Raw genomic sequence first — 24,695 nt, forward strand, 5'->3', positions numbered from 1 at the left:
AAGCAAGCAGAAACTGCTCAGAAAATCCTTGGCAGGCCAGGGCAGGTGCGCCGAGCCTGGAACAAGATCCAACCCCGGCGGGCAGGGCGGGGCGTGGGGCTGACGACCAGCCCGAGGCTCCGCCCCATCCACGTCCCCGCACTAGTCCCGCCCGCCGCCAGGGGCCGCTGTGGAACCCACCCGTGGCCGGGTCGCTCCTTCCCGCCTCCGTGCTCGTGCCCAAGATGGCGGCCGCGGCGCTGTTCCGGGGCGCGGCTCCAGGGTGTGGCGGACCTGCCTGGCGCTGGCGGCTGCGCGCGATCTCAAGGCACCGCCTGGCCTCTGGCATGGGCGGCCACGCCAGCGACCCCGCCGACGGCGCGGCCTGGGCCTGCTTCCCGCTGGGCGAACGCGCCCTGGTGCGCGTGCGCGGGCCGGACTCGGCCCCTTTCCTCCTGGGGCTCCTGACCAATGACCTGCCGCTTCCGGTTCCTGCGGATGGTGCGGCCTCGCCCCCCGCGCGTTCGAGCTACGCCCACTTTCTCAACGTCCAGGGACGCACGCTGTATGACGTCATTCTCTATGGGTGAGAGCGGATTGTGGGGAGAAGGGGAGCCAGGGGAGGCGCACCTGGGGGAAAGTGGGGAGTCAGAGGGAAGCGGACCACTCAAGCGAGTGGTGGGGAGCTGGGAGGAGGGGCATTTATGGGAAGGGCACCGGAAGATGGGAGGTAGCCTGGGGGAGGGCTTCCGGCAAGGCTTCCGTAGGTGGGCGGGAGGGACACCGAGGGGCGGGCCCTCCAGGTGCTGTGTTGGTGGTTGCTGGGCGCCACTGCACCTGTCCTTCCCTCTAGTTCAGTCTTGCCCCAGTCGCCCTGTCTTCATTGCACGGAAAAGGGAGCCGCGACTGCAGGGAGTGGCTTCTGCGTGACCGGCTTGTGCCACGACTTTCCGAATTCTGCGGTGACCTCCGCATTTCCCTCCCAAATCTCCCTATATCCAGTGATATCTGTTTGGTGTTTTACATCTATCCGGCGACATTATCATGACCTACGGGAAGGTCATGGGGACCTTCTAGCGCAATTCCAGTGTGTCGGGAATCATGCTGGGCCTGGGCCACGCAGCCTGGGAACTCCCGTGTTCCCTCCGGTGTGTACGCGGCTGCCTCTTTCTCGTTTGACTCGCAGAGGAGCTCGTTCTATAGTCGCTTGTTGAGAGGTGGATACTTCAGGTGGACTTGGACTCATTATAGCTCTGCAAGTGGTCTTACCTGATGGTTTGACTGGAATAAAACTCCAGGTGCAAAATTGTCACTGAGAATTGTGAAACCATAGCCTGTCTTCCTGAGCTGGTATTTCTGTTGAGAAGCTAAATGCCTTGTTTTGGGGCCCTGAAAGCTTGTAGAGCAAGCATGTCAAACTCGCGGCCCAGCCAGTATAACGGTATGTAAGAGACATTTTAATAAAAATGTCGTGACTTAATTTTTACAATATCCTGTTGTACATAATTAATAATTAACTACAACGTTCGCTAGTGACTGATGTCTATCAGCGTGTTGCATTCATTTCCCTTATGCACAGGCGCACCATTTCTCTCCGCTAATACAAGCAGCGAATATTTTAGCAGCAATTGCCACGTCATTAGTCTTGTACTGACTTGTTTGGTGTGAGCAACAGGAGATATTTCGCTTTCTGAGAACCAGAAAAATAGGTTTATTTGTGTTACGCTTATTAATTTGTGCAGTTATTCAGTGTCTGGTAATTTAATGTTCAAGAAAAATATTCATTTTTATTAAAATGTTCTATTATGTTAACGATTACTCATTTATTTCAGCCCTTTGTATTCAGCATGTCTCTATCGAAATAAACCTACGTTTCTATGAAAATTGAAGCTTTTGGTTTTTTTTGCAGCCCACATAAACAAACCTTGTAATTTGGCCCGTGTTAGCCTTTGTGTTTGACATGCTTATTGTAGAGGCTCTTCATCTGATGATTATTTTGGGTCTTCCTTCCTGTGGTGTTGCCAGAAGCTTGGTGGGTGCTGTGGCAGTGTAATGGGTCACTAAGGTATGTCCTTCAGGCAATCACCGCCTGCTTTCCTATATTAGTGGATGCTGCCATGCCCATTTGTTTGCATACTGTCTGGGGCTACTACGCCCTCGGTCTAATAGATCTGTGATAGACAGCCTGTGGCCCAAGCCCAAATTGTCTATTATCTGGCCCTCTGCAGAAAACATTTGTCACCCCTGCTGTGTTCCATTTTAGGGATGCCATCGTCTTTGTCTCACATATCTTACTACATTCCTCTAATTGCTTTAATTTGCTTGTCCGAACTTGCAAGGTTTTTTTTTTATTATCTTGAGCCCTCTATCAGTAATTTTTAGTAGCATCTATTTCAGTCATTACTCTTTAATTTATCAGCATTGTAATGATATGTTTTTAAAAAAAAACACATTTTTATTTATTTCAGAGAGGAAGGGAGAGGGAAAGAGAGAGAGAAACATCAGTGATGAGAGAATCTCTGATTGGCTGCCACCTGCATGCCCTGTACTGGGGATCGAACCCAAAACCCAGGCATGTGCCCTTGACTGGAATGGAACCAGGGACCCTTTAGTCCGCAGGCCGATGCTTTATTCACTGAGCCAAACCGGCTTGGGCTATAATGATGTTTTGATTCTCACATTTCCTTGCTGTGTCTGCCATCTGTCTTTACATCTTTTTGCCTTTGTGTTCTTTTGACGAGTTTATATTCTTGCTAGAGGCCCGGTGCACGAAATTTGTGCATGGGCAGGTTCCTAGGCCTGGCCAGCCATCAGGGCCGATGGGGGAGTTCCTTCCCCCAACTGCCAGCTGCCGGCCGGGGCCTTCCTTCATTTCACACCATCCCCTGGTGGTCAGTACACGTCATAGCGAGCTGTTGAACTTCTGGTCAGTCGAACTCCTGAGGGGACAATTTGCATATTAGCCTTTTATTATATAGGATAAGTTGCTCAGTGGTGTAAAGCAGTTTCTTCGTTTTTCTTTCTTCATACTTTCCCTGTAGTCTGGAAGGTCATTGCCTAGCTGTTGTGCGGGCAGGTCCTGTCCCAGATAGCATATTTGTGATAGTAGATTTGGCATCTCTTTCCGGATGTTGCTTGTGCCCTGATTTGACCTGGAGAAAAATAAGTTTTTCTCTCCCAGCTAATTCCTGAGAATGGGATATTGCTCACTGTTCAGTATGCTAGGGAATTGGGGGCCACTGTGCTGATACTTCCCGACCCTATTTTAGAATGGGTCTTCATTCCATCAAAGACGTCAGAGAGGTAGTGGCGTTGCTTCCCCTCAGCAGTGGAGGGAAGGGGTGCGGCCATGCTCCGTTCCTTGGATGGGTGCTCCTGGAACTGGGGGGTTGGTGGGTGATGTCCAGATTCATCTTCAAGTTCTCTTCTGTGATGTGAGGCTTTGGGGCCAGAGTCCACTCTCCTGCCCTGCCTGATACCTCTTTTCTGGCCTATCCCCTCTGATTAGTTTATGGGCTTAATTCATATGCTTCTTCCCACCTGGTTTCTGTTGGCCATTTACCTACGTCTGATTTCTTTGGGAAGAGGGCAACACTGGGTCTGACCGCCTCCTTGGAGGCCCACGTGCCTTCCTGCTTTCTCTGTGTTAGCTCCCTACCTGCTGTTTTCTCTGCATCCTCTCTCTCTCTCTCCGGAATTTTTTTTAAAAATATATTTTATTGCCTTTTTACAGAGAGGAAGGGAGAGGGATAGAGAGTTAGAAACATCGATGAGAGAGAAACATCGATCAGCTGCCTCCTGCACACCTCCTACTGGGGATGTGCCCGCAACCAAGGTACATGCCCTTGACCGGAATCGAACCCGGGACCTTTCAGTACGCAGGCCGACGCTCTATCCACTGAGCCAAACCGGTTAGGGCTCTCTCTCTGGAATTTTTAATTTTAACTCTCACTCTTCTAATTTCCCATCCTTGAGTCATTTCTCAGAGCACACTATTGTGTCTTGGATGCAGCAACTTCTCTCAGGTGTAACTTTTTGTTTATAAAGTAGATTTTACTTATGTCAACCTTAAAATAGCCTGTTATTTTACCAGCGTAATGAGTTTATTTTGGAATAGCGGAGGAATTGCAACTGGGGACATGCAAACTATGGTGAAACCATACACAAGTCTAGAGAGAGAGGAGCTACTTTTATTTTTTAGTTAAGCCCATCGGCCCTGATGGCTGGCCAGGCCTAGGAACCTGCCCATGCACAAATTTCGTGCACCGGGCCTCTAGCAAGAATATAAACTCGTCAAAAGAACACAAAGGCAAAAAGATGTAAAGACAGATGGCAGACACAGCAAGGAAATTTGAGAATCAAAACATCATTATAGCCCAAATATATTTTTATTGATTTCAGAGAGGAAGGGAGAGGGAGAGATAGAAACATCAGTGATAAGAGAGAATCATTGGTTGGCTGCCTCCTGCACACCCCACACTGGGGATTGAGCCCGTAACCTGGGCATGTGCCCTGACCAGGAATAGAACCCTGACCTCCTGGTTCATAGGTTGATGCTTAACCACTGAGCCATGCCAGCAGAGGAAATGAGGGAGTTGGCAGGAGTTGTTGTTCATTGGAGGAGAGCAGGAGTTCGGGGTGGTGGTAGTTTCTCATTGGCTGAGTGTGGTGATTCTGTTGCTAGGCAAAAGAAAAATCTTCCTTCTTTCTGTTGGAGTCTGCAAAAGGCAGTGAGTGGAATTCATGAGCACTTATGCTTAAGGGCTTCCTGACCGTGATTTTTTTTAAAAAATATATTTTATTGATTTTTACAGAGAAGAAGGGAGAGGGATAGAGAGTTAGAAACATCGAGAGAGAAACATGGATCAGCTGCCTCCTGCACACCCCTTACTGGGGATGTGCCCGCAACCAAGGTACATGCCCTTGACCGGAATCGAACCTGGGACCCTTCAGTCCACAGGCCGAGGCTCTATCCACTGAGCCAAACCGGTTAGGGCTTGACCGTGATTTTAATGAGGTGTTTCTTTATTCACTTTCACGCTTTTAGAACAATTTTAACAAAATTGAGGGGAAGATACAGAGATTTCCCATACACACATAGTATAGTAAATTCCCACTGTCAACATCTTCCACAGAGTGGTGCATTTATTACAATCTGATGAACCCACATGGACCAGAGTCCATAGTTCCCATTAGTAGGTTCAGTCTTGGTGGTGTGCATTCTGTGGGTTTGGACAAATGGGTAATGACATGTATCCAGCATTGCTGTATCATAGAGTAGCTTCACTGCCTGAAAATCGCCTGTGCTCCACCAATTCATCCCTCCCCTCCCCCAACCCCTGAACCACTGATCTTTTTACTGCCGCCTCGTTTTTGCCTTTCCCAGAATGTCAGAGAGTTGTGTTGTGCAGTATGTGGCCTCCTCTGATTGGCTCCTTTCATTTAGTAATACATATTTAAGTTTCCTCCATGTCTTTTTTTAAAAATATTTTTTTATTGATTTCAGACAGGAAGAGATAGAAACATCAATGATGAGAGGGAATCATGGATTGGCTACCTCCTGCATGCCCCCTACTGGGGATGGAGCCCGCAACCTGGGCATGTGCCCCTGACCAGAATTGAACCTGGGACCCTTTAGTCCACAGGCCAACGCTGAGCCAAACCAGCTAGGGCTCCTCCATATCTTTTTTTTTTTTTTTAAATAAATCTTTATTGTTCAGATTATTACAGGTGTTCCTCTTTTTTCTCCCCCATAGCTCCCTTCCACCTGATTCCCCACCCCACCCCGTGCCCTTACCCCCCGCCACTGTCTTCATCCATAGGTGTAAGATTTTTGTCCAATCTCTTCCCGCACCCCTCTCACCCCCTTCCCCCTGAGAATTGTCAGTCCACTCCCTTTCTATGTCCCTGATTCTATTATATTCACCAGTCCATTCTGTTCTTCAGATCTTTTATTCACTTGATTTTCAGATTCACTTGTTGGTAGGTATGCATTTGATGTCATTTTGTTTTCATAATTTTTATCTTTACCTTTTTCTTCTTCCTCTTCTTAAAGAATACCCTTCAGCATTTCATGTAATCCTGGTTTGGTGGTGATGAACTCCTTTAGCTTTTTCTTGTCTGTGAAGCTCTTTATCTGACCTTCAACTCTGAATGATAGCTTTGCTGGGTAGAGTAATCTTGGTTGTAGGTTCTTGCTGTTCATCACTTTGAATATTTCTTGCCACTCCCTTCTGGCCTGCATAGTTTCTGCCGAGAAATCAGCTGACAGTCGTATGGGTGCTCCCTTGTAGGTAACTGTTTTTCTCTTGCTGCTTTCAAGATTCTCTCTTTGTCTTTTGCCCTTGGCATTTTAATTATGATGTGTCTTGGTGTGGTCCTCTTTGGATTCCTCTTGTATGGGGTTCTGTGTGCTTCCTGTACTTGTAAGTCTATTTCTTTCACGAGGTAGGGAAAGTTTTCTGTCATTATTTCTTCTAATAGGTTTTCAATATTTTGCTCTCTCTCTTCTTCTGGCACCCCAAAAATTCGGATGTTGGTACGCTTAAAGTTGTCCCAGAGGCTCCTTACACTATCTTCATATTTTTGGATTCTTTTTTCTTTTTGTTTTTCTGGTTGGGTATTTTTGTTTCCTCATATTTCAGATCTTTGGTTTGATTGTTGGGGTACATTGATCTACAGTTGAGTTTCTGTATATTCTTTATTTTAGACAGTGTATGCTTAATTTCTGACTGGTCCTTTTCCATATTTTTGGCATTCTCATTAAGATCCTTAAAGGTCTCACTAAGTTCCTCAGAGGTTTTTAGAAGATTCTTGAGTAACCTTATAAATGTGGTTCTGAACTCTATGTCGTCCACTAGTTTGCTTTCCTCCATTTCTCTCATTCGTGACATGTTTCTTTGTCTCCGCATTTTGCTGCTTCCCTGTGTTGATGGAGTGGCTTTGTGTGGTAGGTGACCTATAGCGGCCAGTAGCTCAGCCTCCCCAACCACCTGATGTGGACGCCTTTGGTACACCCCTTTGTGGGCTGAGTGCAAAGTCTTGGTGTAGTTAAGCCTTGATTGCTGTTGGTACACTGGGAGGAATTGACCTCCAGGCCAATTGGCTGTGAGGACCTGCTGTGTCTATAATGGAAGAACTGCTGCACTGGAGACACGCTTATGGTGCAGGACTTGTTTCAGTGGGGCTTTGGTGCTCACTGAGTCTGCCTCTTGAATGTGTCACTTATGGATGTGAGGAGTTGAAATCTGGTATCTCACACTGACCACTAGGTACACTGGTTTCTGGGTCTCCAATGGGGTGCAGGTCAGCTACTGTCTGAGGCCACCCAGCAGGAGCTACAGCGAGAACTACAGTTTTCTCCTCTTTGCTTGAGGTTTGGAGGTTTTGGAGCTGTCTGATCCGGGCTGCAAGTTTGCTAGGCTAAGCTGCGATAGGGCAGGCCATTCATATGTTAAAGCCACTGCTTGGAGCTTGGGTGGGTTTGTAGATTGTGCGGGGCAGGGTCTCAGGGTGTGACTAGGCTAGGGCGTGGCAAACAGCGATGGCTGCCAGTTAGCCGGCTCTGCGTCGCTGACCCCGTCCCCGTGTTCTGCGCCCATCACAGTAAACAATTATTCCTGAGCGCAGCCCTGCAAGCAAGCCACCCTCACTTTCCGACCCCACGGCAGACAGTCCAGCTTCTCCCCGTAGGAGTTTGGGTCCCCAGCGTCTCCCCAGAAACTGGAGTTTGGAGTAATCCGGGAGCTTGTCTCCCTTTGGGTTGAAAAAAGCAGCACTCCCAGTCGCCCGTCGCCAGCACGATTCGCGTGCCTCCGTACCTCAGCTTTTCAGCGCTTGTGCACGTCTCAATGCTGTTTGCTTTTCCTTCTAGTTGTAGAACTTCCACTCAGCCAGCTTGCCCGTGGTTCTGGGTGATAGACGTTTTGTCTTTTAGTTGTAGTTTTGAAATTGTGTGAGGCAGCAGTTTAGGAGTTTACCTACGCCGCCATCTTGGATCCTCCCTCCTCCATATCTTTTGATGGCTTGTGATAGCTGATTTCTTAGTATTGCCAAATAATATCGGTTGTAGCACAGTTTATTTATTTGTTCACCTACTAAAGGACATCTTGGTTGCTCCAAAGTTTTGGCAATCTATATATATAAAAGGCTAATATGTAAAGGATCCCCTCGGGAGTTCCACCGGGAGAACAGGAGTTCGATCACTCGCTATGACATGCACTGACCACCTGGGGGCAGCGTGGAACATGGCAGGTGACCAGCAGCAGCTGGCTGCCACGGTGGGGTGCTGAGGGAGCGAGAAAAGGAGGAGGCAGGGAGGCAGGGAACCTGATCCATCCTGATCACCAGCCAGGCCTAGGCGCCCTACCTGTGTATGAATTTCGTGCACCGGGCCTCTAGTCCTATATAATAAAAGCATAGTATGCAAATTGTCCCCTCGACCGGGAGTTCATTTGAGAGTTCGACCAGGGGATGGGGCCGGCCAGGGGAAGGGAGGGAGGCCCAGCTGGCAGCCACTAGGGACCCTACCAGTGCACAGATTTCATGTACTGGGCCTCTAGTTATGAATAAAGCTGCTGTAAACATCTGTGTGCAGGTTTTTGTGTTGACATGTTTTCAATTCCTTTGAGTTAATACCAAGGAGCGCAATTGCTTGTAAGAGTATGTTTAGTTTTGTAAGAAACCTTTCAAAGTGGATCCACCATTTTGCATTCCACCAGCTCTTGTTGCCCTATATCCTCACCCATGTTTGATATTATCAGTGTTCTGGATGTTGACCATGCTAGTAGGTGTGTATTTGTGACCATGCGTGGATACCCATGTGACCTTGAACAAGATGGAGCTACCCTATCACCACTAGGCTCCCTTCTCCTTGCCATCCCCTCAGCCCTATAGACCCTTCCCCGTTCTCCCTCCATCTCTGTGATTATGGCATTTTAGGAATGCTGTACAAATGGTCACTGCCCATAATGTCCTTCATCTCCGTCTAGCTGGGATCAGTGGTACATCCTGTTTCCCTGCTGAGAAGTATTCCATTGAGGGGATGAACCACAGTCTGTTTAACCTTTCTCTCACTGAAGGGCAGTTTGGTGTCACTTTTTGGCTATCCTATATAATAAAGAGGTAATATACAAATTGACCATCACTCCAACACACAAGATGGCCGCCCCCATATGGTCAAAGATGGCCGCCACAAGATGGCCGGCAGGGGAGGGCAGTTGTGGGCAATCAGGCCAACAGGGAAGGGTAGTTGGGAGGGACCAGGCCTGAAAGGGCGGGCAGATGGGGGTGATCAAGCCTGCAGGGGAGGGCAGTTGGAGAGGACCCAGGCCTGCAGGGGAGAGCAGTTGGGGGGGGGACCCAGGCCTGCAGGGGAGAGCAGTTGGGGGGGACCCAGGCCTGCAGGGGAGAACAGTTTGGGGGGACCAAGCCAGCAGGGGAGGGCAGTTAGGAGTGACCAGGCTGGCAAGGGAGGGCAGTTAGGGGTGACCGGGCCAGCAAGGGAGGGCAGTTGGGGGTGACCAGGCCTGCAGGGGAGGGCAGTTGGAGTGACCAGGCCAGCAGGGGAGGGTAGTTGGGGGTGAGCAGGCTGGCAAGGGAGGGCAGTTAGGGTTGACCGGTCCAGCAGGGGAGGGCAGTTGGGGGTGACCAGGCCTGCAGGGGAGGACAGTTAGGGGCGACCAGGCAGGCAGGGGAGGGCAGTTAGGGGTGACCAAGCTGGCAGGGGAGGGCAGTTAGGGGCAATCAGGCCGGCAGGGGAGCAGTTAGGCGTCGATCAGGCTGGCAGGGGAGTGGTTAGGGGGTGATCAGGCTGGCAGGCAGAAGCAGTTAGGGGAAATAAGGCAGGCAGGCAGGCAGGCGAGCAGTTGGGATCCAGAAGTCCTGGATTGTGAGAGGGATGTCCGACTGACTGTTTAGGCCCGATCCCCATGGCCTAAACGAGCAGTCGGACATCCCTCGAGGGGTCCCAGATTGGAGAGGGTGCAGGCTGGGCTGAGGGACCAACCCCCCTCCCCCATACACAAATTTCGTGCACCAGGCCTCTAGTTATGGATAAAACTACTAACATTCGTGTATAGGTTCTTATGTGAACACAAGTTTCCATTTCTCAGGTAAGTGCCCAGGAGTGCAGTGGTAGCTGATGGTAGTTTTCAGGTGGTAGTTGATGTTTAGTTTTTTAAGGGCCTATAAACCCTTTTCTGGCGCTGCTGTACTTACATTCCCACCAGCAACACTCTGTGGTCAGCTTCCCACATCATCGCCAGCATGGGGTGGCACTGTTTTTATTTTAGCCCCCCTGACTGCCTAGTGCTGAACCTGCTGGATTTAGTGTTTGTTTTTGAGAGAGAGAGATTTGTTTCACTTATTATACATTCATTTGTTGATTCTTATATGTGCCCTGACCAGGGATCGAACCCACAACCTTGGTGTACTCAGAGATGCTCTAATTAGCTGAGCCACCTGGCCAGGGCCTGTCCTTGCTGGTTTTGATTTGTGTTTGTGTCTGAGGAGTGACACTGAACTTCTTTTCCTGTTCTTATTTGTGTCAACTTCTCTGAACTCTTCTAGCTGTTTCTTCTGGCTGCTCAGCTGACCTCATTTTTGACGTTCTGTGAGGACATTTGGAAGGTGAGGGGTCAGCATCACTTGCTGTGGCAGGTCCTCCCCACCCTCCTCACCCTGTTACTCTCTTCCTAGTGGTCCTGTGGCAAATGGTTATGTGAGACAAGTGTGTGGACACCACAAGGTGTGTGCATAGGGTGAGTCCATTGAGCCACTGAGATCTGGCAACCAGTTGATAGGCTCCGGGGGAGGGTCGGCACCAGATGATGGCCTTTCACTCTTTTCTCTGCTCCCGTCTCAGCTGCCACCATTCTGGGACTTTGCTCAATCCACATCTGCAACCCGGACCCCAGTTGTGCCTGGGTGGCTCCACCTAGCCCCGCTGTCCCCCAGCCCCACACGTCTAGTGCTGCACTAGCCTCTCCTCTGTGCTTATTTGTCTGAAGGAGCCCCACAATCCATCTGGTCAGCACATCAGAAACCTGGAGTCATTTGTGTGGCTGTGGGCTGCCTGGAGTGTGAGTTAGATGGTTCTCGGGCTTGCCTTATGAAAGTGGGAGGTGGTGTGGTTAGGTGTGGCCTCAGCGCTCCAGAGGGCCCCCTACCCCAACCCAGCCCTAGGACCCTGGCTTATGGGTGGCTTCTGGGACTGGAGGAGGCAGATCTGTCCTTAGGGTGGGCGTCAACTCCTTTCTGCCTCACCTTGAGTGTCAGTCACAATATGCTGGCCCTTGGCATGTGCATGTTTGTGCCCGTGGCCTGGGTGGGAGGGGTGTGGAGGGGTCCTGCGGTGGCTGTGGGGTCTCCTGTGTGCACTGCACTGCACTGCACAGTGGGACCAGAGGATTGGGGGGCTGTGGCTGGGTTCTGCGTGCTGGTCCCCACATTGTGACGCCCTGTGGACCCACCCCCTCACTGTTATTGGTGGAAGTGGGGTACTTTTTTTAAATTTTTTAAAATTGATTTTAGAGAGAGAGGAAGGGAGAGGGAGAGCGAGATAGAAACATAAATGAAAGAGAAACATCAATTGGCTGCCCCCTGCACACCCCCCAAACATGGGACGGAGCCCACAACCCGGGCATGTGCCCTGACCGGGAATTGCACTGGTGACCTCTTGGTGCATGGGTCAATGATCAAGCACTGAACCACACTAGCCGGACAGGAAGTGGGGTTCTTATGCCCCCAAAGGAAGATGAGCTATGGTAGAAAGCTTTATTTCTGTACAATTACATCCCTGGATTTCCAAAGTCCTATTTCCCTTCGTCCACTCATGGAAGTGTAGCTGGGGTTTCAGTAAAGCTAAAGCAAAGCAGTGTCCAGAGTTCCTTTCCATGTTGGAGCTGGTCCAGTTCAGCATCAGGCTAGTTACAGCCCAGTAACCCATTGTGTGTGGGTCCACATGGCCATGGGCCATGGGGTCAAATACAAGGAAGCAGGAGCAAAAGAGCCCCACATGCCGAGTCCCAAGAGAGGGGATTATATGTCCCAAATCTCTGCCCCGCCTTGCAGTGGCCACACCCATTCTGGCCAATGACTTCTTCTCCCAGGTGCGATTGACAGGGAGAACCTTCCCTGTCACCCAACTTTACAGGGCATGCATCTATCTGCCCTTTGTCCAGTCTCTTCCCCCAGTGTTTTGCAGGGAACATGCCTATAATGTCTGGCCTCCCCTTTGTCCCTTTGCTGTTAGTAATAACTAGTTAATTACAAGGTATCACTACCACAAGCAGTGCCACTGTTCCTCCCCACAGGCTCCTGGAGCACACTGACCAAGCTCCCACCTTCCTCCTGGAGTGTGACAGCTCAGTGCTGGGTGCGCTGCAGAAGCACCTGGTGCTGCACAAGATTCGGCGGAGGGTTACAGTGGAGCCATGCCCTGAGTTGCACGTTTGGGCCATTCTACCAGCTACTCCTCAGGAGGTGGGTGGGGCTACGCCACTGCCCGAGCACCAGGGCTCTGCCATCCTCACCCGTGACCCCCGCACTACCCGCATGGGCTGGCGGCTTCTCACCCAGGACAAGAGCCCTGCCCTGGTGGCCAGGGGCAGGCTCAGGGACGTCTGCGATTATCACCGGCACCGGTACCAGCAAGGTGTGGGGGCACCTGGGGACCAGCGGAGACTAAAAGGGTGGAGTGGGAGGGGCTGGAATGCAGGGCGCAATTGAGAGCTGGGAGGCACCGGGAGGAGCCAGTGGAGTGGGCATGGTTGGTGGGGTCAGAGAGGAGGTCTTTTTTCTAGCAAGTAGGATTGAGGACCAGACAGCCCCCTCGCCAGGGGACAGGGAAGTGGTGGCAGGCGGAGGATGGGACGCTACAGAGTGGGGAGGGGCCATGCCTTGTCTCCCTTGGCTGAGCCCTAGCTCTGGAGGACACCTCAGCCCTCACCTTGTTTCTCCCTTTCCACCCCCACAGGTGTTCCTGAGGGGGTCCACGACCTGCCCCCAGGAGTGGCCCTGCCCCTGGAGTCCAACCTGGTCTTCATGAACGGTGTCAGCTTCACCAAAGGCTGCTATGTTGGCCAGGAGCTGACAGCCCGCACCCACCACACGGGTGTCATCCGAAAGCGCCTCTTCCCAGTGCAGCTCTCGGGCCCCCTCTCTGGGGGTGGCATCACCCCTGGCACCACGGTGCTCACTGAATCTGGACAGGCTGTCGGCAAGTACAGGGCAGGCCAGGGGGATGTGGGGCTGGCCCTGCTGCACTCAGAGAAAATCAAGGGCCCTCTCCACATCAGAACCATAGGGAGCGACCGGGTGGCCCTGACTGCATCTGTGCCAGACTGGTGGCCCACAGCCACCAAGTAGCCCAGACGTCCCTGCGTTCCCACAGAGTGCCTCTGTCCCTCTGCACACCTGCAGGCTGGCCCTGTGAAGACATGCATCCCTGGAAGATCCCGAGTGTTCGTGGGACTCCTGCGGCTGTGGTGTGCCAGACCTTTTCAGCCCACCATGCTTCCACCTGACACCTGCCTCTGCTGGTGGCTCTGTGCTGGGGGAGCCAGAAGCAAGCCTTGCGCCTGCCACAGCTGAGCCGAGCCCCATCTTCCAGCACACCCAGATGAGGTTCCAAACCATGTTGCTCTGGAGGCCTTTGTCCATCAGCCAAGGACAGGAGTGAGAAGCTGTGCTTGCGGGTCTTCCACCGCCGCCTGCACCACTCAGCCTGCTTCAGGGCAGGCCTGGCACCGAGGCGGTGCAGCCAAAGGATGGCAAGGGGCAGGTGGCTCTGGGAATCGTCTTTCATGTGGGCTTGGGGCATATCTGACGTCAGGAATCATGTGGCGGGTGTGGTGGTCGTGTTGGCGGGTGGAGGCACGGCTGCCCACAGGCACCACAGAAAGTTCTCCAAGTACACCTCTGCGCTCGGTGCTGGCCATGGGAGCCCTGGCACCATTTTACAGCGGGCACTCCAGCTCCACAGCATCAGCCCCCGGTGGCCTGGGCAGCCCCTCCTCCTTCCCCAGCCTATGTGCAGAGAGGAGCTTCTGCTTGGTTTACCATCGCTGTTTTCTGATGTGACCAGGCCCCGTTTAAACCACTGATGTCCATCCTCCCACTGCAGTGTGATCGACATTATGGGGGACGCACTGGTGCCCCAGAGTGAATATTAAAGTTTGACTTATAAGTGGCTCATGTGGAATTCTAGTTTCATTTTGGTGGAAGGTGCTGGGACTTGGTTTTGTGCAGACTAGATATGTCGAGAAGGTCTCCCTCAAACAGCCAAGCACACCAGATAGAATAGTTTAGCAGAGTTCCAGTCCCAGTTGAACTGACAAGAAGATCAGAGGCTGGGGCTTTGGAGGCTCTGAGCTATGGTCTGAGGCCCAGGGCAAGGAGACAGCCAGGCCCACCCAGGGAGGAGGGCCAAGTGGGGAAGGAGGCATCGTCGTGCCTGGCACGGTGTCAAAACCCTGCCGAGAACCTGCAGCCAAATGTAGGTTTGGAGTTGCCTCAGGAAGAGATGGAGAGCATGTGAGGGGAAGGGGGCCCAGAGTGGGACTGGGGCATTGAAGGTGAGGCAGACAGGGGTGAGGGAGATGGGGGAGGGCCCAGTCAGCCCCCAAGGGCAAGGCTCATCCTGACACAGGTCTCCTGGGGTGGAGGAAATTAGTCGTGTCAGCTTCTGGACAGGAAGGCCCATAAATAAGGACTCGGGAGCCCTTGTGCTAATGGCCAGGGCAGTCGCCTCTTGCAGCTCTGCCTCTGGCACCTTCTTTGCATCTGTTTTCTTTTACTGAGAATGTAGCCCACTGGCTAGTCTTGACACCGATGCTGAGACCTTGGCTCAGGAGTCCAGTTCCCTCTATGTGTGACCCGAGCCTAGAGGCCAGCCTTGCAGGCCAGGCCGTCCCTCTTGGGTGGACGTGCATCCGCAGCCGATACCTGGGCTAAAGACGCATGCTTCTCACTGGGCTGCGGTGTTTGTAGCACATCAGAGCCCCGGGCAAGAGTCTGAGCCATGAGAACATGGGAAAGGAGCCTGGCCAGGGGTTCTTTTCAGCACGGGGCATTCCTAAAACCGTCTTCAGGGTTCTCCGGGTAACAGGGACCTTAAAATATTTGGTTCAGATTCCACATTATAACTTAGTGCTCTTAGAAGGAGACTGCCACACATGGTCAAACCACACCAGCTTTCCCAGAAATGTGCAGAAGGCTTGCCCCCTAGTGATTCTGGAGTGGCCTCCAAGTGCCAGTTGGGTCCAGTCTTCACATCTGCCTCAACTTCATGAACCCCGCTCCATGAAAATCGGTGCAGGTGCCCAGAAGGCTCTTAGCTAGTTTTCACATCTGCTTTAGTTTATTTTATGAAAAGTGTAGCTCAGCTGGTATCGCTCAGTTGGTTGAATTTCATCCCATGCACCAGAAGGTCACCGATTGGATTCCAGGTCAGGGCACATGCCCAAGTTGTGGGCTCGACCCCTAGTAGGGGGATGTGCAGGAGGCAGCTGATGTTTCTCATTGATATTTCTTTTCTTTTTTTTAAATATCTTTATTGATTTCAGAGAGGAAGGGAGAGGGAAAGAGAGATAGAAACATCAATGATGAGAGAGAATCATTGATTGGCTGTCTCCTGCACATCCCCCACTGGGGATCAAGCCCGCAATCTAGGCATGTGCCCGGATCAGAATCGAACTTGGGACCCTTCAGTCTGCAGGCTGACACTCTACCCACTGAGCCAAACCAGCTAGGGCTGTCATTGCTATTTCTACCTCTCCCTCTCCCTTCCTCCCTCTGAAATCAATTTTAAAAAACTAAAAAAAAAATTAAAAGTGTACAAGTTCTGAAAAATAGGTGGTCATAGTAAAATACCGCTCCCCCCCCACCACCCCAAATAGCCCTGCAAGGTAGTGTTTTTAGGAGCCTGGAAGTGCAGGTGTAAAACTTACTATGGGGACCCTCATCCAACTCAAGCCTTCCATAGAGAAGGTTCTAAGGAATAAATAAACCTTTATTGCTAAAAAGTCCGGAGGAACCCAGAAACACGCAACCCCCAAAGAAACAAGGTCAGCAGAAAAACCCACAAATTTTCAGATATCTGTAACCAGACACTGAAAAATGTATTACTATATTTAAAGAAGTAAACTAAGGAATTGAATATTAGTAAGAGCAAGAGACTGAAAAAGGATCAAGGAGAATTTCTAGAAATAAAATATTTTAAAGATCCATGGATATGGTTTTTGAAGAATTGGGAAACTGAAAAAATGACCCTCCAATGAAGAGCTGGTCCTAGAAAGACACAGAAAGACAGAGGGAAATGAGGGTGGCGTGAAGAGGGGCAGAGAGGGAGATAACTGATCCAAGGTGGTGGGCGTTACACAGGAGAGGAAAAGACATGGGGCAGGGGTGGTGGTCACAGAAATAGTGGCTGAGAACTTTCCAGAATCGATGGAAGTCATTTTTTTTTTCTTTTTTTCCAAATCCTAACCTGAGGATATGTTGAGAGAGAGAGAGAGAGAGAGAGAGGAAAACAGATGTGAGAGAAAAACTGATCAGTTGCCTCCTGTTCATACCTTGATCAGGGATCAAGCCCACAACTTAAGTATAACCTGACTGGGAATTGAACCTGCAACATTTTGTTGTACAGGTGTTGCTTCAACCAACCGAGCCACCGGCCAGGGTGATGGAAGTATTCTTAGACTCAGGAAGCCCAGTAGGTGCCCAGCAGTATACAGTCAAGCCTTGGTTCTCTAATGTCTCCCATCTTGAACAGTTCAGTTCTCAACCAAGTTGTTTGTGGAAAAAATGTCTTGGTTGTCGAACAAAACTTCAGTTCTCAGCTCCACAATCCTTTCATGATGATACTTCTACGACCAGTCACATGTCTCTCAGGTGACAAACAAAGGAGAGAATGTGCGAGTTGAGTCAGTATACCACTAAACCTTGTGTTGTTAACATCTCAGGAAATTGTGCTGTGAATATTTTCATGTTTATTTTTTTTTGCTTTTGTTGCTGCTTATTGTTATTAAATATGTACAGCAAGTCACCATGGGTCCTAAGAAGGTTAGTGATAGCAGAAAAGTGAAAAGGAAAGTTGTGAGGACAATGATAGAACTTAAAAAAGAAATAATTGCTAAGCATGATAGAGGTGTTTACGTGTCTGATCTGACTACCGAGTATGGCATAATAAGTGATTAACACAATTTAAAAACACCTCTGAAACACCATTTAAAATGTAAACCAACAAATAGGTTAAAACGGGATCATTTGGGGATCTGGGATGGATTAATTCAATTTACATTATTTCTAGTGGGAAAAAATGATTCGGTTTTTGAATAGATCGCTTCTCGAACAGCCTTCTGGAACAAATTAAATTCGAGAACTGAGTTTCCACTGTAAATAAAAAGTCCTACCTACTCACATCTTATGAAAGTGCAGCGTTCCAAAGACAGGGAAACACTTAAATGTACTTAGAAAGAAAAATCTTAAAAGAAAACCCTGGTTTATCAACAGAAGGAAAAAGGATATCCTCCATGTACCGAGAGAAAGAACTGTCAGCCAGCAAAACTGCTATAAAAGAGAATGAACTCTTACCCTTTGGGAAAACATGGATGGACTAGCGGGTATTATGTTCAGTGAAATAGAGAGAAAGAAAAATTCCATATGATGTCACTTACATGTGGAATCTAAACAAAATAAATGAACAAGCAAAACAGACTCATAGATACAGAGAACAGACTGATGGTTTACAGGAGAGGGGTGTTGGGAGCTGGGTGAAAAAGGTGAGTACAAATTGGCCCTAGCCGGTTTGGCTCAATGTATAGAGCGTCAGCCTGCCGACTGAAGGGCCCCAGGTTTGATTCCCGTCAAGGGCATGTACTTAAGTTGCAGGCTCCTCCCAGGCCCGGACTCTTTGGTGAGGGCTTGTGCAGGAGGCTGCCAATCGATGTGTTTCTCTCACATGGATATTTTTCTCTGTCTCCCTCTTTCTTCCACTCTCTAAAAATCAGTGGAAAAATATCCTCGGGTGAGGATTAAAAACACACACAAAACATCCCCCCCATAAGCAACCCAAACAAACAAAAGGGGATTTCTTCTTGTAGCATAAGAATATAATGTGAACAAAGAAAAAACAAAAACCTTTCATACACTTGAAAAGTTAAGAGACTTGCTTCTAAATACCTCAGGGGTAAAAACAAATCAAAGCACCCCATAAATTATAAGCTACTTAGAAATGTAATGACAATGAAAATACAACAAAATTTGGATGCAAATTTTTAAAAAATATATTTTATTGATTTTTTACAGAGAGAAAGGGAGAGGGATAGAGAGTTAGAAACATCGATGAGAGAGAAACATTGATCAGCTGCCTCCTGCACACCTGCTACTGGGGATGTGCCCGCAACCAAGGTACATGCCCTTGACCGGAATCGAACCCGGGACCCTTCAGTCTGCAGCCGACGCTCTATCCACTGAGCCAAACCGGCTTGGGCTGTGGTGTGTTCTTTGCGTGGCACTGGTGCAAAGAGCATTTATAGATAGGTTTGAGAAAAATTATGAAGTGGGAAGGGCTGAGACTGGGCAGGATGGAGACCCCATTGTAAGAGACTGGTACAGAGAGCTGAGTGGAGGCTGGGGGCGGGTGGGCACTGGGCAGGGGAGTGGAATGTCCTGCTGGGGGAGCCCCGCCCTATCTATGGTGTGTGTTTAGACCAGCTTTCTCAATGATTTTATTATGAAAACATGCCACAGAGTTTTGCAGTAAATACCCCGTGGATGATACCTGATTCGTGATGAGCCACTGCTGCTGCCGTGCAGCCCCCATCCTCTAGCCCCCCTGGGCCCTTCTTATTTTTGATGCATTTCCAACCAAGCTAGTGGAGACATCAGCTCCTTCACACACCTTCATCAACATCATTTGATGCTTTTTATCCCCTTGGAAGTAAAATGTCCATGCAGTGAAATGCAGAAATCCTGCTATTGGATGGATTCTGATAAGTGCATACTACTGTGTAACCCAGATCCCAGGAAGGTCTAGAACATTCCATCTCTGGCCAGGGCAGCTCTCCCCTGCCCTTCCCAGCCCATTGCTGTGCCCCAACCACCACAGATGCACTGACCCTGTTCTGAAGCTTCATGTGGGTGCAGTCCCAGGGCTGCCCCCTTGGCACGGCTACCATCTCAGCACAGTTTTGAGCCTCCTGGCGCTGTGTGTCCCCACTGTGGTTCTTTATCGCAGAGCAGTGCTGTTGGGTGTGTGGATGCTAGTTAGCTGCTTCTCCTGTCAAGGGGCCCCTGGATGTTCCCAGTTTGGGCTGTTAAGAGGAAAGCAGCTCTCAGCATACAAATGGAATGTGAGTCAACCTTGCAGGACAATCCAGGATGCCCACTTCCAGTCAGTCACCAGCCCCCTGGGCACACTGCCTCATCAGGACACACTGGAGCCCTCCCTGCCTCCACCAGGCCTCTGAATGTCTTCTCATGTGTGATGGTGGCCGACTCCCCTGCTGCAGTGGGCTCTGAGTAAATAGCTGTCCTCATCTGTGGTCTTCATTTATTTATACACTGAATATAGGCTTTCATCAAGTTCAGGTCAACACCCAGGGGTGGATCTGTGACCACAGATAGGAGGAAGCTGGGTGTGAGGAGCTGCCTGCATCCTCCCACAGTTGACACCCCCACCAACAGCATGGCCTTGCCAGCATTTGGTGCTGTCAGTCTTTCTTTTTTTCTTTTAAAATTTATTTATTTTTTTATTTCAGAGAGGAAGGGAGAGGGAGAGAGTTAGAAACATCACTGATGAGAGAGTCATGGACTGGCTGCCTCCTGCATGCCCCCTACTGGGGATCAACACAGTTAACTTTTACAGATTTTTTTTAAAGGTGTGTGCTTGCTTAAAAAATCCTCCCCATCCTGAGGTCACAGAGTTCTTGTCCTCTACTAACTTCTAAAACTTCTGGGGTTGAACTTTTGATAGGTTTTATTCTACATAGGGATGATGTTGAAGTATGGTGTGAGGTAGGGGTTAATGCTAATGTTTTACTGTTTATATAATACTAGAGGCCCGGTGCACGAATTCATTCATGTGTGGGGTCCCTTGACCTGGCCGGTGATTGGGGCCAATTGGGACAACAGGAGGTTGGCCAGCGGGGGGAGGGGCTGTGAGAGGTTGGCTACCCTGATGGGGGCCAAAGGGCCAGCTGGGCGGGAGTATGGAGGGGGGGTGGGGGGGGTGGACAGCGGCTGGCTATTATAAATAATGCTATAATGAACATAAGGGTGCAGATATTTTTTCAAATTAGTGTTTTTGTTTCCTTTGGGTAAATAACTAGAAGTGGGATTGCTGGGTTATAGGGTAGTTCTATTTTTAATTTTTTGAGGGTTCTTCATGTTGTTTTTCATACTGGCTGCACCAATTTACATTCCTACCAGCAGTGCACGAGGGGTCCCTTTTCTTCATGTCCTTGCCAGCATGTGTTATGTCTCATTTGTTTTGTTTCTTAATCCTTACCAGAGGATACTTTTTCCATTGCTTTTCAGAGAGAGTGGAAGGGAGGGAGGGGGAGAGAGAAAGAGAGAAATATCGATGTGAGAGAGACACATCAACTGGTGTCCTCCCACATGTGCCCTGCCTGGGGGCGGGGAGTGAACCACAACCCAGGTATGTGCCCTCAAACAGGAATTGAACCCTTAACCACTCGTGCACAAGCCAATGCTCTAATCACTGAGCCACACCAGCCAGGACTAACTTGTCTCTTTTATGGTAGTCATTCTAATAGGCATGAGGTGGTTATCTTATGGTTTTGATTTGCATTGCCCTGATGATTAGTGATGTTGAGCACCTTTTTCAGGTACCTGTTGGCTATTTGTATATATTCTTTGGGAAACAGACTCATGGTTACAGAGAATAGACTCAAGGTTGCCAGATGGGGTTGGGGGCTGAGTGAACACGGTGAAGGGATTAGGATGTACAAATTGGTAGTTACAAAATAGTCAAGAGGATATAAAGTACAGTATAGGGACTTCCGGCGTCCCTCTAGCTGCCATCTTGCGTCCCCGCGTGTGTGTGCTTATTCTCAGCTGGTCTGCCCTAGACCCCCTGAGCGTCAGCCCTAGTCCCCCGCGCGGCCCCATTTCCTCTCCAACAAGATGAAAGAAACTATTATGAACCAAGAGAAACTCGCCAAACTACAGGCACAAGTGCGCATTGGTGGGAAAGGAACTGCTCGTAGAAAGAGGAAGGTGGTTCACAGAATAGCTACAGCAGATGATAAAAAAACTTCAGTTCTCCTTAAAGAAGTTAGGGGTAAACAATATCTCTGGTATTGATGAGGTAAATATGTTTACAAACCAAGGAACAGTGATCCACTTTAACAACCCTAAAGTTCAGGCATCTCTGGCAGCGAACACTTTCACCATTACAGGCCATGCTGAGACAAAGCAGCTGACAGAAATGCTACCCAGCATCTTAAACCAGCTTGGTGCAGGCAGTCTGACTAGTTTAAGGAGACTGGCTGAAGCTCTGCCCAAACAATCTGTGGATGGAAAAGCGCCACTTGCTACTGGAGAGGATGATGATGATGAAGTTCCAGATCCTGTGGAGAATTTTGATGAGGCTTCCAAGAATGAAGCAAACTGAATTGAGTCAACTTCTGAAGAAGATAAACTTGAAGACGTTTCTGGGAGCTGCTATTTTATATTATGACTGCTTTTTCAAATTTTGTTTATGGATCTGATAAAATCTAGATCTCTAATATTTTTTAGCCCAATGCCCCTGGACATTGCAGCTCTTTTCAGTTTTTGCTTATACATAAATCATTCTTTGCAGCTAATTAAGCTGAGGAAGCTTGGGAATAAAGTTTGAAACAGGTTAATAAAGATCTTTGCCTAGTATAGTTTTATTTTTTATTTCATTGACACTGATTTGCACACAGAAAGCAAAGTTGTTTGTAGAAAGCTAATCATGGCATGATGTAATTTTATTAAAGATTTAACATGGTAGAATCATGTAAAAAAAATAAAGTACAGTATAGGGAATGTCATCAATAATCCTATCTAATAAAGAAGGAATATGGTAATTGACTGCCACGCCCTCAAAGATGGCGGCGCCCACAGCCACAAGCTGGCGGCGCCCAGTCCCCTCAGCCCTGCCAGGGTGTGCCTGCATCTGGAGTCCCCTTAGCCCCCCAGCCAACCAGGGCTGGCCCAAGGCACAGGCAAGCCTTGGATGGTGGCTGCCCAGCCGCCCAGGGCCACCTGAGGCTCAGGTAACCAGGGCCGGCCAAGGCTTGCACTGCCGGCAGTGGCAGCAGCAGAGGTGTGATGGGGGTGTCACCTTCCCCTGATCGCCGGGTTGCCACCCGCCCCTGAGGACTGTGAGAGGGAGCAGGCCGGGCTGAGGGACCCCCCTCCAGTGCATGAATTTTCATGCACCCGGCCTCTAGTCTTTTAATAACTATGTTGGTACCAGGGGGGTACTAATTGGGGGAATAATCACTATGTTGTACATCTGAAACAAATATAATATTGTATGCCAACTGTAATTGAAAAAAAAAAAACATGTCTTCAGGTCCTTTGCCTATTTTAAATGTTTGTTTTTTTAAGGTTGAATTGTAAGAGTTCTTTATAAATTCTGGATATTAACCCCTTATCAGATGTATCATTGGGGAATATCTTCTCTCATTCAGTAGGTTGTTTTTTCATTTTGCTGATGGTTTCCTTTGCTGAGCAAAACCGTTTTAGTGTGATGTAACCTCATTTGTGTATTTTTTTTCCTTGTTCAAGGAGATATATCAGAAAAAGTATTACTAAGAGTGAGGTCAGAAAGTTTACTGCCTATGTTTTCTCCAAGAGTTTTATGGTTTCAGATCTTACATTTAAGTTTAATCCATTTTGAGATTATTTTTATACGTGATGTAAGATGGTGGTCTAATTTCATGCTTTTGCATGTCTGTCTAGTGTCCCCAGTACTACTTGTTGAAGAACCTGTTTTTTCCCCGTTCTCTGTCCTTCCAAAGAGAAAAGTTGACTGCAGTTGAGCATTATTTCCAGGCTCTTGATCCTGTTCCATGATCTGTTTTTATGCCAATTGTACACTGCTTTGATGACTGTAGGCTTGTGGTGTAGTTTGAATCCTCTTATCTTTTCAATCTGTGCAGCCTTCAATTCCTAACACAGACTATGTGGACTCTCTGTGCCATCTGCCATTTTCTCTTAGTCAGTCTGGACAAGGGCTTGTCAGGGAAGTGACATGTGGTTTTATTTATCCTCTCTGGTGTTTGTTGATGCTTTGTTCATTAGCTTCTGTTCTTATTCTTTCATTCCTTACATGTTCTTTGTGTTGGTTCCATGTTTCTCTGGCTTCTGAAATTGAATGGGTAGTGTTTGTTTTGGCCTTTCCTCTCAGCGGCTGATGTCTTCTCTCTCAGCTGGACCCATGGATTTGACAGACATGTTTTGGTTACATTTTAGTTCTAAGTATTTTTAAATTTCAATTGCAATTTTTTTTCTCTTTGGTCCTTTAGTTATTCAGAAGTGATGTCTAAATAGAGCTTGTTCTTGTTTTGTTTTTGAAAAGTTTTAACACTGTCACAAACATGAAGTTTGTTATGCTGTTCCTTTTAAGTTTATCGCTCTTGGTGAATGACCTTTTCAAATGACCTCTGAACTTTTTCCCAGAAAGCCACCTTTTTTTTTTTTTTTACTGGTAATACAGCTGCATCAACTTTCTTTTGGTTAATATTGTTTTAGGTGTGTCTCTAATAAAAAGCGTTATTTAGATATATATATTTAAAATCTCCTAAATCTTTTTTGTTTAGCGGGACTACATGTATGTGTATGTACACAAACATAGGCACGTAACCGCGAGTATATTTCTACCACTTGCATCAACAGCTGTTAGCTTATGAACTATGAGTCTGAAACTGGGAAAATGACCCACAGGTCTGGCTGTCTGTTGCCATAAATACCAAACTCATGTGACTGGTTCTGGTTGAGAAGGAAAGAGGTTTATTCAGGTGTCGACAACTTGAGAAGAGGTCAGGCTCACACCTTCAAAACCATCTTAACATCTCTGTGCAAGCAGGGGTTTTTATAAGGAGGGAGAAGGAAAGCAGAAAAAAGAGATCAGGAAGAGGATCAGGAAGTGGATGCACAGGCAGTGTCCTTGCTGGTTCCTATGTGGATCTTTAATGTCAGTATACTGGCACGCAGCAGTGCTAGCCAAATTCTTGCAGTTGGGCCATCTGTATCAACCAAAGTCATGGTCAAGGCTGTTTCTTGTACAAGCATGAACTGGAACTGCTGATGCCTACAATATGCTTATAAGAAACTGTCAATATATGAGTTCCTTTTGTCAGTTTGTTACTACATTTTATTCTAATTCCATTTCATGGTTAGTCCAGAGTAGTATAAAATTTTTATTCCCTGTTACAAGTCTTGAAGTCTATGGCTCAAAGCCATTGCATTCTTTCTGTTTTTTAAAGCAGACAGTTCATATATATGTCCTGTGGAAGTCAGGGATTCCTTGGGAGGTTTTTGGTCTCACAATTACTTCAACTCCTAAAAACTTTTGTGCACCTCATAAAGCTTTAGTTCATGTGCAATAAGTCTATCAATATCAAAGCCAAGGAAAAATTTCAATTTATTTAAAATAAGCCCATTATATGTTAATATAAGTAACATATTTTTAATGAAAAAAACTATTTTTCAAAACC

General features: G+C 48.4%; 1 protein-coding gene and 1 pseudogene across 4 annotated transcripts; both read left to right on the forward strand.

Annotated features, from left to right (window-relative positions):
• The first annotated feature begins 206 nt into the window (after positions 1-206).
• Positions 207-14,172, forward strand: IBA57 (iron-sulfur cluster assembly factor IBA57). Of its 3 annotated transcripts, none has more exons than XM_080676654.1 (3): positions 207-565; positions 12,294-12,634; positions 12,956-14,172. In XM_080676654.1, the coding sequence occupies exons 1-3, from the start codon at positions 225-227 to the stop codon at positions 13,345-13,347; spliced, it is 1,074 nt and encodes a 357-aa protein (XP_080532780.1). In that variant the 5' UTR covers positions 207-224; the 3' UTR covers positions 13,348-14,172. The 3 variants fall into 3 exon arrangements, with proteins under 3 accessions (XP_080532780.1, XP_080532781.1, XP_080532782.1); XM_080676655.1 differs by lacking the exon at positions 207-565 and adding an exon at positions 762-1,420; XM_080676656.1 differs by lacking the exon at positions 207-565 and adding an exon at positions 10,844-11,060.
• Positions 14,173-21,019: 6,847 nt separating this feature from the next.
• Positions 21,020-21,940, forward strand: LOC308250562 (transcription factor BTF3-like; annotated as a pseudogene). The gene has a single exon. The product of its transcript is annotated as a transcription factor BTF3-like (transcript).
• Positions 21,941-24,695: the final 2,755 nt, after the last annotated feature.

Source organism: Plecotus auritus (assembly GCF_963455305.1).
Source record: "Plecotus auritus genome assembly, chromosome: 6".
Lineage (NCBI taxonomy): Eukaryota > Metazoa > Chordata > Mammalia > Chiroptera > Vespertilionidae > Plecotus > Plecotus auritus.

Coding starts and splice junctions, on each gene's coding strand:
- IBA57 (XM_080676654.1), top strand. CDS start 225: ATGGCGGCCGCGGCGCTGTTCCGGGGCGCGGCTCCAGGGTGTGGCGGA. Junction 566..12,293: donor TATGACGTCATTCTCTATGG/GTGAGAGCGGAT, acceptor TCCTCCCCACAG/GCTCCTGGAGCACACTGACC. Junction 12,635..12,955: donor CCGGCACCGGTACCAGCAAG/GTGTGGGGGCAC, acceptor CCACCCCCACAG/GTGTTCCTGAGGGGGTCCAC.